General features: G+C 35.8%; 1 protein-coding gene across 2 annotated transcripts in view; it reads right to left on the reverse strand.

The window, feature by feature from the left end:
* Positions 1-10,249, reverse strand: part of plcd1a (phospholipase C, delta 1a) — a 47,502-nt gene extending 37,253 nt beyond the window's left edge. Inside the window, exon 1 of one of the 2 annotated variants that reach the window (XM_069191215.1) lies at positions 10,002-10,249. In XM_069191215.1, the coding sequence (XP_069047316.1) occupies positions 10,002-10,032 (31 nt within the window). In that variant the 5' untranslated portion in view covers positions 10,033-10,249. Of the gene's footprint in view, positions 1-2,686; positions 2,929-10,001 lie in introns of those variants that run through there. The other variant, XM_069191214.1, reaches the window with a different exon arrangement.
* Between the last annotated feature and the right edge of the window lie 1,601 nt (positions 10,250-11,850).

An 11,850-nucleotide genomic window follows, 5' to 3' on the forward strand; every position in this document is an offset into this window, starting at 1 on the left:
GGTAATTACCTGAGCTAAAAACAGACAGAAGTCTGCTACAAAACGTCTTTTCATAAGCCTTCATGTCACCCAACCAGTTGACTAACTGCAACCCAAGATTATTAATCAGCCCAAATTAAGTCCTAGTGTAAAAACTGAAGAAAAGTAGTAGTATTTGATCTATTGGAAAGACAGCTAGCAAGACAGGACAGTTTAAATAACTGTATCATGTTTTTTGTGGAGTACACATTCTGAAAATTCTAACAATGAAGCTTGTTTTTGAAGTACACACTCTTGATAACTCAGGGGGCATTGAAAAAGTAGCTCTTTCAAGCACCACTCTATCAGATACACAATATTTCGGCATTGTTTTCCTCAAAACAGAGGACGTGACTTTTCAAAGCTCCAAGTAAATTTTTCTCTTTTTGTCTCTCCCCATAAAAAACCAAAACAATTCATAACTGCATTTAAGGAAAATAAATTTCTTTTTTTCCGCATCTCTGTTCTGCTACAATGTCTGCTTTCAAAAAGGCAGAATCAATTTTTCTTTTTGTGTAAAACATTTGGAAAATCACAGTGTAAAATGAGGCCCCAAAAGTATCAGATCTATTGCATTGTTTCCATAGCTCTAAGTCAGGACAACTCCAGTTCTAAAGAACTGGTGACTTCCCATCCAGACATCTTGTTTTACATTTTCCTTTATGCTTGGGATGGGAATGCTGGACTTGGGAGACTGGTGTGTCTGCAGGATTGCATCCTGCCTCAGCTCTGAAAGATCTGACTCAGCTTAACGGAATCAATGTAACAACTTCAACCAGTTCTGCAGGTGATGCTGCTTTTAAGAGACCTAAAATCTGCAGACACCCTGATCTTCCAGAAGTAGACCTGGCCATCTCTTCCAGGTATAAGGTAGTTCAGATGTCCATATATCCCAATTTAAGACTATGGACTATTAGACTTAATCCACTTCCATACTGGCCTCTAAAACTGCTCTTTGAAAACTACTTGATGTCTATATCATTTAGGCAATAGATTAAACACTGGAGTCCCCAACTGCATTTCATTATTGTTACCTTTATTTTTTGTTTGATAGGTCCTGTTTGCATACTGGTAAAAACTAATTTATCAATATTTGAGTGGAAAAAACACCTTTTATAATAATAATATGTATTGCTTTTACCTGTACTGTCCCACGATAAGATAGATCATATCTTTTTCAAACTGAACCTCCTATGATCAAATACTGTGGGCACACGTCACTTCAATTTGCCCCAGAAAATAACTGGAAGAATCTGCAAAGTAAACTGAAACTATGTGCCTTCATATCTGAGGTTATCTTCAGTTGTATTATTAAATCTGTTCCGCCTGACATACTGTACACTTACTGCACATTACTCCTACGGTCTATCCTTTCATTTTCTGTTTTTTCTTTCTTTTAAAATTTGAAAAGGGTGATGATTATTATTGCTGCTGTCCAAACAAATTGCTATCCAAATAATTAAAGAGGAAAAATAAAAAATAGACGAACTTACTGTCCTCAGCTGGCTATAAGAGTTACAGAGACATATGGAAATGAGAAAAGTGAGTTAGAGTTTAGAATTTCTACTGTTTCTTTAAAAATAAGATCAAATCACATTGAGCTACTACTGTATGCCCTGTCATAGAAGCTGAAAACAATGCAAGTGCTGACACAATGCCTGAGGGACAGTGTAGTTCAGTCAAAAGGCCGATCTCACTTCTGAGTCAATGGTTTACCCTTGAAGTCAAACCTCACTCTGGCTTTATGTACTGTAAATGCACATATTGTTTTATTTTTAGTTCTGTTTAAACGGGAATAATAATAACAAACTTTTTTAAAAGCACCATTCAAAACCCAGTGACGTTGCATCCAATGTCTTATTTTTGCGATTTGTATTTACTGACCAGTCAGATTAGTCAGTTGGTCAGCCAAGATAACAGAACTGCAGTATTTGCAAACAGGATTTATAAAAAAAAATCCAGCTCTTGTGTAATGTTTTTTTCTAAAACAGTGAATCAAACTCTGGAAAGAGTAATAAAAAAGAAAAAAATGTTTCCCTTTTATTACAATTTGGGAACAAGGAGCCAAGTAATGTAACAGTAAAAATACAGATATTTTCATATTTGACAGCAATACACTTAATACTCATATCTAATATTAAGATATGATATTATCTAATATCAAGATGTTTTACATATTTTATATGCTTAATATATATGTTTTACATATGCATAAACCAATGTCCAATGGCTTAAGAACACCTTCCCGTTCTTTTTAGGATAGTAGGATAGCAGTATTACATCATGGTGTGATAACCCAGTTTATATACATACATTTTCTGACTCTTCAAAGTTAAGTTTCGAGATTTCACTTTTTTACAAGTTTTTCTTTCCAGGTTGAGTAAGCATGCTGGCACTATAATATTTTACCTGTAAATTAAATTTACACTCAGCACTTTTTGCAGATTCAACGAATTCTAAGAATGATATGATTGAAGAGACAATCATAACCCACACTATTGTCTTTTACGTACATTCTTATCGTAATAGTGACCGTCTATGTTTAGATTGTTAGTTTCACACAGTTCTGATCCTTCTTACCAATCCTGACACTGTTTAACAGAGTACGCAACACAAAACTCCGACGTCTGATCAGAAAACACTTAAACCAAGAACGAAAATACAGTACCTAGTCTCTTCCCGTTCTCAAGAGCGGTCTTCTTGCTCTGCTGCTGGAAGATTATTTCTTCCGATTTTGTTCTTTTCGGTTGTCTTCGGACACATTGCATTGCAAAACCTTATAAATACAAAAACCGTGCAAGTCGCACACACTGCTTTTCTTCGAAAATGAAGGAAACTAGGCAGAATTTTCATGACGTGTTTTCAATTCCTTGTGGGGCGTGTGCTGCTGTAGTCCTCAGATTACACACTATTTACCCCTGCCTGTGGCACAGTGACTGGATCCAAACCAATCCCTTCTATATGCTGAAATAGATACGTAATCCCTACACTTTAATATTCATTGCTGGTATTGTTTTGTAAGCGCCGTCATAATGAATTAGAAATGATATTACGCTACTTTTTTGCGTTTAAAAAATGTTCTCTATTTCGTCAAAACTATACATCACAAATTAATTGAAATGTACAAAACAGTTTCCGACCTTGGTAAAGTATCCCAGCGACTAGACACTAGCTAACAGATGTTGTCCAATATACGTGATGGACAAAATCAAGCAAACTGTAACATAGTGAAATGATTTTACAGCCGTCGATAATTGCAAACCGCAATATGTAGGCAAACAGCCTAGAGAGCAAGATTTTTTTTGCTATAATGCCAGTGTCCGGAGAATTTACCCTTTTACAGTATGTGCATAATTTAACCATTACTTAAAAGTATCGTTTGTATTTACTTTAGGCAGATAAGATACGACTCCAGTGTAGTGGGGGATGTAGCTGTGAACTTTCCAGAGGCGCTTCATGCCTGCCTCTGGCCCACATTCTGACGCACCAGAATGATGTCTCCTTGCTGTGACCCATCTTGGACCCATAATTTACAGTAGGAACCCGTCCACTTAAGTGACAAGTGTATATGAGATAACTTACCGCCTATTACCAACTGCAAGCACTGCACACCACAACTGGCTAGAAAAAATCCACAAAGATAACAAGCTACTTGACAAAGACCAAAAACAGGCAAATTTCCACAGAAATGTAACATACTTTGTAAGGTATCCTCACCACCAAATATAAACGTTTACTTTATAAAAGGCAAGTGCAGTCCACTAGAGGTGTTCCCCTTTTATAAGGGGATAAACCCTAGAGAAGATGAGACTGTAATAAGTATGTTCATTGTAAGCAGAATTTACAATTCCTTTATTTTAGAAAGAATACAACCTTATGTTACGAAAACTTACAAATACCTCTTCTTGCGTTTTCCCCAATATTTCTGCAATGATTGCATTCTCCAAAGAGAATTACTTGCCGATAAACAATTCCCCATGTGTCTTTAAAATAATGAAAACGTTTTTTTTTTCAATCTAGACCATGAAAAGATTTTGAAATATATAGAAATTGAAGGAATTTTGGTTTCAAACAAAACAGCTAAAATGCCGGTCTCGAGCGCCCCCTTGTGTTTGCAAGATGCTGTCTACTGGAATTCAAAAGCCTTGAAGATATTTATTACACTATGGTCTTAAACCTGTTTCATGTTAATTTGTGGTATTTTGATTAAAGATTTTCTCTATGCATATTCTTCGATCTGCTTGTCTAGAACTACAGTCATATTAGTGATGTTGGTGCATTTGTTTTTGCCCTGTAGGCAAATACCAGTTTTGCTTTGAGATACTTTCTTTACTTCTGTGTCGATCTTCTCTGACGTAAGAACTCAATGCTTGAGCTCCAGCTCTGCCGAACTGTTTTTTGTTTCCAAGTTTAATCTCATTTATTTAAAAAAATGTTTCTTTCAGATTCATGAAGACTGAAGTATTTTTCTTTTTTTTAAAGCACAAAAAAATATTGACGCCATAACGCAGTAGCTCTGCAGTGCTGAGGTACTAAAAGGAGCTCTCTTATCTCGCACAGTTCAAGATAATTTTCAGCCTACCTTCTTCTGCCCACTACAAATGCTCATTCTTACATCATAATAAATACAAACAAATTATATGGTCTTCGACCTGCTTAAGGAACTTCCAAAGCACTGTTTTGCTATATCAGCAATGGTAAATAGTGTAACTAAGGAGCATTTAAGTGTAAAGCTTTAAGTAATTTGAACTGTTCCATGATCTAAAAGGTAAGCCCTGTCAATGTGTTAAATAGCCTAGGCAGCAGGAGAAACCTAGCAACTGACTGCTCTCTAGGACACAGTAGACTGGCCTACCGCTGTTTGCATTCTCCTGTGCAGAAGGCTGACTGCCTGCTTCTTTGGTTACAATTTCTGTACACTCTTAAATTAAGAAACCAGAACTGTACTATACATTATTTTCACTAAATCGTACACCATATTTTAGTATTAACTCTTGCATTGACTACTTTTAACCAGAAAGCGACCTGTGGCATTCCATGTAACATTCACAAATCTTGAAATGCTTGATAAAAAGAGACTGAAATGCCGAAGATGAAGTGCCAAATGAAAGACGAAGCAGGTGGTATTAGGTAGGTTGACCCAATACCACCCAATTCTGCCAGAATCCTGCCAGATAGACATAATGGCAATGAAACCATCGAAGGATAATCTTGCAGACTACATCCAACCCAATATCAGTTGTACCTGATTGATTCAGTGTCATCTCAGTCACATCTGAATTCAATTTAAATTAGCCAAGGTGTAACCTAGGGATCACCTGGAGAACAAGTGATGTCATCATTCATCCCAAGTTGAGGCTTTTTAGTGGAGGAATCCCTTGGAAGCAGTCTAATTTACCCATTGTTTACAAATATCCATCCATCCATTATCTAACCGATTCATCCAATTCAGGGTCACGGGAAAGCCGGAGCCTATCCCAGCAAGCAACAGGTGCAAGGTAGGATATTCCCTGGACGGAACTCCAGTCCACCACAGGGTAGACATACCAACGCCAAGTTTCACCAGAAGCCAGTTAACCTACCTGTTTGTCTTTGTGCTGCGGGAGGAAATCAAAGCACCGGGCGAAAACCCATGAGAATTCAGGGAGAACATACAAACTCCACACAGATAGAAACCAGGTACAAGCAATTTTTTTTTAATTTAATTTACTTTCGGCAATATTAGCACTTATATAGTGATGCTAATGTGAATCCATTTAAGCATTAAGACAATCCTTCACTAACCATTTGTGCTATATTTTTACCACTCCTGGAAAGTGCTCTGTCCCACCACCACTCAATAATAACTAATTCTGACTCTACACTACTGCAGAACTGTCTGATTTTTTTAAACACACCCCGCATTATCCACCCAAGAGCCCACTATGCACACTTTATACTTATACTTTTTTAACATGCTTCAGGTCACCCACTGACTTCTGTAATCACAACAGAAAATAAAAAAGACTATAGTTTATATCCAGGCAAAATCAGCTCCTAATGATTTGCTAATTGTACAATTGTGCCTGTTTAATATGTCTGCTATCCAGGCCTTTTTTTGTTTTTTTGTGTTTCTGAAGTTTAAATTCTGTATATCACTGTTGAAAAAAATGTACAAATCTGTGGTCACAAAAGTCTGCTGTCTGTAAAAGGAAATTCAACTGGACTTTTCATGATAGTTCTTTCATACAAAGTAACACAATTCTGAACTAATTAAATGAATCGGGCAGTGATTTTTACAGCACAAACTATTTAGGGAAACAGGTGGAAAGTATCACAAAAACTATAGTCTCTCACACCAAAACTGGCATGACATGTTTTTTTTTTTCTGTGGTACAAGAACTGCATTCTTAAAACAGCATTCCAGTCCACCTACATTCCATTACCACTCTGCATGATCTCGTTCCTAAAAGAGCAATTTAATAAGTATGGCACAGTTAATATATTTCCCATGCTTACATTTTATCTTACATCATTCACCAACAAAATTCCCTTTTCATTGAAAACAATGTATACTTTTAGAAAATAAAATATAAATGTAATGTGAATAAAAAGGGACACAAATTATTTACTTCATTTTTATGTTAAGAAATATCAATCGAAATTATTTCAGCATGAAATAAAGGTTACTTAATATATGTTCTTTAGCTGAAGAAAACCTGACTGGTGTGGCTAAAACCGTTTCGTTTCAGAGTTCTAAGCAATGTTCATTACAGTATCTACATTTAATAATTGAATTAAAAATCAACTTTGCAGTTGCATTGTTATGAATCCAGTGCATATGACAGATACTACATGATGCAAGATGCATTTCTTATGTCCTTTAAATTAAGATCAGTAGCTATGCATTCACAGAATAAAAATATCTACAGTACTGTTTGGAGTGTGTTTTATTTTCCAGTAATCTGTCCTTGTCCATTTTGGCTCATGCTCTGAGGTCTTGGATCTACTAAATCTGGAAAGCAAAGATCATCTTGAGATCCTCACAGACGCCATGGAACACTCCCACTAAGACAAGGATAATGTTTGTAATAAGCTTTAGCTAAGTTTAATTATGATCATTCGTTTTGCCGGAAAATAAGAGTTTTCTTGACAGCATGTTTCACAGCAATGTTGAAGTAATATTTGAATGATGCATTCTCGGTTGTTTTCAATAATACTGAAAACCAATTAATAATAATGGTAAATAAGGTAATAAAGGTAAATAACTATTCGTCTAAGCATATCTGTTTCAAAGCATAACAATAATCTTCATTATCACTTAATGAATTTTATTCATTATCACTCACATTCGATTGCTGTTGATCATGACCTTTTAAGTCTATTCAGATTTAATTACAACAGCAATCTGTATGTGAAGGCATACACTTATTTGTAGCCCCTCCCAACAGCCTGTACCCTTTTCATTTAAGGGTGATGCAAATGGACATACCATAGGTATGCAGCTTTGCTTGTTATGTGTGATGGCCAATGGGTGTGGCAAGAAAGTGTAAAAGTCTCTATGCATTTATTCGAAAATAGCATGGCACAAGGAAGAAATCTGCAGGTGTGTGTCAACTCTCCATTCATTAAGTGTTAATGAGCAGAAACCTACAAGATTTCACAAACACCAGTCTTATTGAGCTGCAGTGTTAGGGGTTAGAGTTGCACACAAAGCATTTCCAGAAGTATGAAAATGCAAGCAAAATGATTGAGCAGTTGTTTGACCAGTTCTGTTGCAATGGTGGTTAATGTTGCTATAGCTCTTGAGTACAGGGCCAGAGGCAGATTAGGGTAACTTTTGTGGGGACTTTGCATGTTCTCCCCACATCCACATGTTGTTTTTTTAATAGGGGCACCAGTTCCCTCCCTAGTTCCAGACATATGGTGTCTAAACTAATTGGTTTCTCTAAATCATCTGTATGTGTGCATGTCCTGCAATTAATTGAAATCATACTCAGAATGTGGTCCCCTTTGAGCTCTATTGGGATGGAATATGCTCGTGATTGCTGTGATCCCTACCAAGAAATAAACCACTGATCATTGAAAGATGGATGCGTTTCTAACGACCTACACCTCTTTGCAGCCTCAATGATACAGCCCCATACAGTGGGTAAATATTGTAAAAAAAAAACAAAACAAAACAAAACAAATTGAGGTCGCCTCAAAATAAAATGATTACAACACGCAACGTTTAGGTTGCTAACCCTTCTTTGTCCTCTATGCTGACACACCTGAAGAAAGCAGAAACGTTTTGTTGTAATTTTGTTTGGCTTTCAAGCGTAATTTCTAGTTTCTTTGCAGCTCGTACGTAGCTCCCAGAGCTAACGTGATCGTAATACATTTATATTTGTCCTGGATACTCGATCGGACTGCAGATCTCCTGATTTGGGAGTATAACAATACATGTCGTTCATAAAAACATTTTTTCAATTTAATTTCAAATATGGCAGGAAAATGAGGTCTGGAAATCTGCAATTTCGCTCACGGGATCAATAAAGTATCTTATCTATCCTGAACCGCTTTCTTTATTTTCTGTAACTTTCTATTCAGATTTCAAAAAGCAGGTACTTGCAAATTTATCAGAGTATGTTACATTAATCAATTTTATCCTAACAAATGTTTGTTATTCAAAACTTATCCGACTCCAGGTGCAAAGGATTTTTTTCTATCTTTTGTTAATGATTACAATTTCAAAACACGACCTTATGTGTTGCACATGCTTTTTTTAGGTTTAAAGAAGGGTCTTTAACGCATAACAAAGGAGCTGTCCATGGTGTGTAGTGTAAACAAGTTCTTTCAGCTTTTGGACTAAAAAAGAAAAAAAAATTGATATCTATAGGCAGATGACCCCTTAAAAATGTAAAGAACCTTTTCTCTGATATTAATATTTAGGTATTTAATAAGTCACTTAAAATATAAAGCTACATAAAATCCTATTACTTCTATTTTTAATTTATCGTGCGACTTTCGGATTTCACAAATCACCATGCAAATATTCCTTATACATAACACATTTGATAATATTTGTAAGATTAAGTCTTAACATTAAAATGTACTAGGATAACTCTACGTTTTGGCAGAAAAAAATAAAGTTCCAAAATAATGGAATCAAATTATTTTTCCTTTCTCTGAAGAAAATGTGCTTTTTCTGGTGTTGTCTGTTTCGAAAGACAATTCAATGTAAGGCGATTTAAAAATCAAAAGCTATTTTCAGTTGTGCGGACTTTAAAAGAATTAACATTACAGCAGACATCGTGACATCTTGTGTTGAAACTCGCACCGAAAACCGGTAAAACAAAGCCTTAATTTAAAGGCACCTCCCTGTCGTCTGGAAAAGGGCAGCTTAGCAACAAGTTAGCTTCATTTAACGTATCATTACATCTCATAAAATTAAACAATTTCGCAATCTACACTTAGATTTTTTTCCTGGTCTGAGCAACAGCTCATCGAACTGCGCGAAAATATTTCTTCAAGCTGAAACGCATTCTTTGCATTTTTGTTAACTCAAGCGGTACTCCGAAACCACATTAAAGTCTATTATCCCACACATACAGAATTCAATGTTTTTCCAGCTAGATGACAAGTGCGTACGGTCATTAAAACATTTTTCGGGATGGAAATAACTTCCCCCTTTATAACAAGTTCTATATAGAAGCATGGTGTCAGGTCTCAAGATTAAGACCTCTATAATCATTTTTTTAAGAAAAAAACGTGAGAGCTCTGACGAAATGAGACCACTATTCAACTTAAGCTGAACATCTTAACGTCATGTGGTGTTTTCACTCCACATTAGTTGGGTTAGCTAACGTTTCGTGAATCACCCACATTATGTTACTAATATAAACGATAGAATCACAGAAGAAATCTGTAAAAATAAACCACGTTGTTTTAAAACAGTGCAAAGTGCTATCGGGTCATCTTTAATTTAAAAATCACGAAAGAAAGCGAATGCGAAAACTTACCGATTTTGTTAAGTATGCCGTTTGTTTCCATTATTAATGGTTTAAAGTTCTGAAAACTATAAGCTCAGTCTGAGATCCCCAGGAAAACAAACGATTCAAAGATCCTTTTTCATAGAAAATATCCAGTCCTCGGCGTAGAGCCACGTCTTGGTCAATAAATTACTTATTTCATGGGCAAAACCAAAAAAAAAGAGCAATAAACTCGCCAGGACTGTGTCTCAGAAGATTCTCTGGCTTAAGCGCAGGAACAGAGAGAGGTGCCTTGGTAAAAACCCTCCACACCCACCAGCACGACTGACATCCATCTCCTTATTGGCTACGCATTGATGTGACACGCACCTCATGGATTTAGTGGGCATGGAGGAAATATTCAACAAGTATAGCTTATAAATCAACTTTATAACGAGGAGCCCAAGCGATCTCTTACCGTTACCAGTAAATTTGTGAATTATTAGTACTTGCAATACAACTAATGCAGAAAAGGTTGACATTAATAGTGCATTAAAGTACACGCACAAACGTCAGCGTTATACAGTATCCAGGTTAAATCATACCAGCCCACGCTTCTTAAAACGTATGACTATAGTATAGTAGACGACCTTTTAAAGGGGAGATCCTGTGGAATGTGGTCGATACTGAAACGGCAGGTTAAGCTTTAATGTAATACATTATAAATGCTAAAGTATAAAAGTGTAAAACGGAGGTCCACATTAGACTTATACTTTCTGTCCAAAGAGATGCAAAGCAAGCATCGAGTTATCACAACCAATGATAAGGCATAGTAAAAATCTGATGAAAAAATATGCTTCTTCCTATTTTTTACCTCATAAAACAAGCATTATTACTTTCTTACAGTAACTTTAGCACACTTACACTTTTCTGAGATATTTTCTGGGAGTGTCATGAACATCTTTATTAAGACCCTATCAGTGAGACAAAAATGTAAAATGGAATGAAGTCAAATGACAATTGTGGCCATTAAAGAAATATAATCTGTTATATATTTATTTTGCATATTAGAAATGGAGAGAAACATTTGCAGATCTGGTGTGTCTGAAGGGGGAAATGCTGTCATGCCAACACAGACAATAAGGTTCCAATCCCCTCAGTCCATGCTTTCTTATTTTTTTTATTTTCTGGGTGAGGCTGAGGGGTTCATCCTTGGAATGATTTGAACACGTTTGGTCATGGAAAATTGCCTCTCAAATTTCCAGTAATGCCACAAATATTGTGCTGGATATTCCAGTCCGTGCTGCAATGTGTGTAAGAGGTTCTGTTTGACATCAAACAGTTTTTGTAAATGAAGTGACAGGAAAAGGTGTTTTGTAAATGAATGTATTCCCAACAAGTTTTCAGGCCAACATATTCCTGTTTCAGGAGCATCCTTTCCTATTCCCTATTTCCTACAGCCATTGTTATATTTGTTCTTGATCTCATTTTTTTTCAGATAAGTCATAATCTTCAACAAGTCATACTTTTGACTATAGTATAGGCAATATGAGCTTGCTTATGAATATTCAGATTATTTTACAGTAGTGTATATACAGTACACGCTAAAAAATGTAAATTTAACTACTTATGTTGTGTTCATTCTTTCCATCCTTTTAAAACTCAACTGTACCTTCATCATTAATATTCTTACCTAATTAAGTTGTAGAAACAGCAATAAAATGCAAGGAATATACAGTATATAGTGATAGGGTTATAGTATATAATGTACAATGATAACAATCCTTTCACACTAAATATCAGGAAGTTGCTTTCCATAAAAAAACCCTAGGAGCTCATTTCCATTATATCATTATATTCTAAATATCAGCCACTTTAATGATTTCAGTTCTTCAATGAC

Source organism: Lepisosteus oculatus, chromosome 6, assembly GCF_040954835.1.
Source record: "Lepisosteus oculatus isolate fLepOcu1 chromosome 6, fLepOcu1.hap2, whole genome shotgun sequence".
Lineage (NCBI taxonomy): Eukaryota > Metazoa > Chordata > Actinopteri > Semionotiformes > Lepisosteidae > Lepisosteus > Lepisosteus oculatus.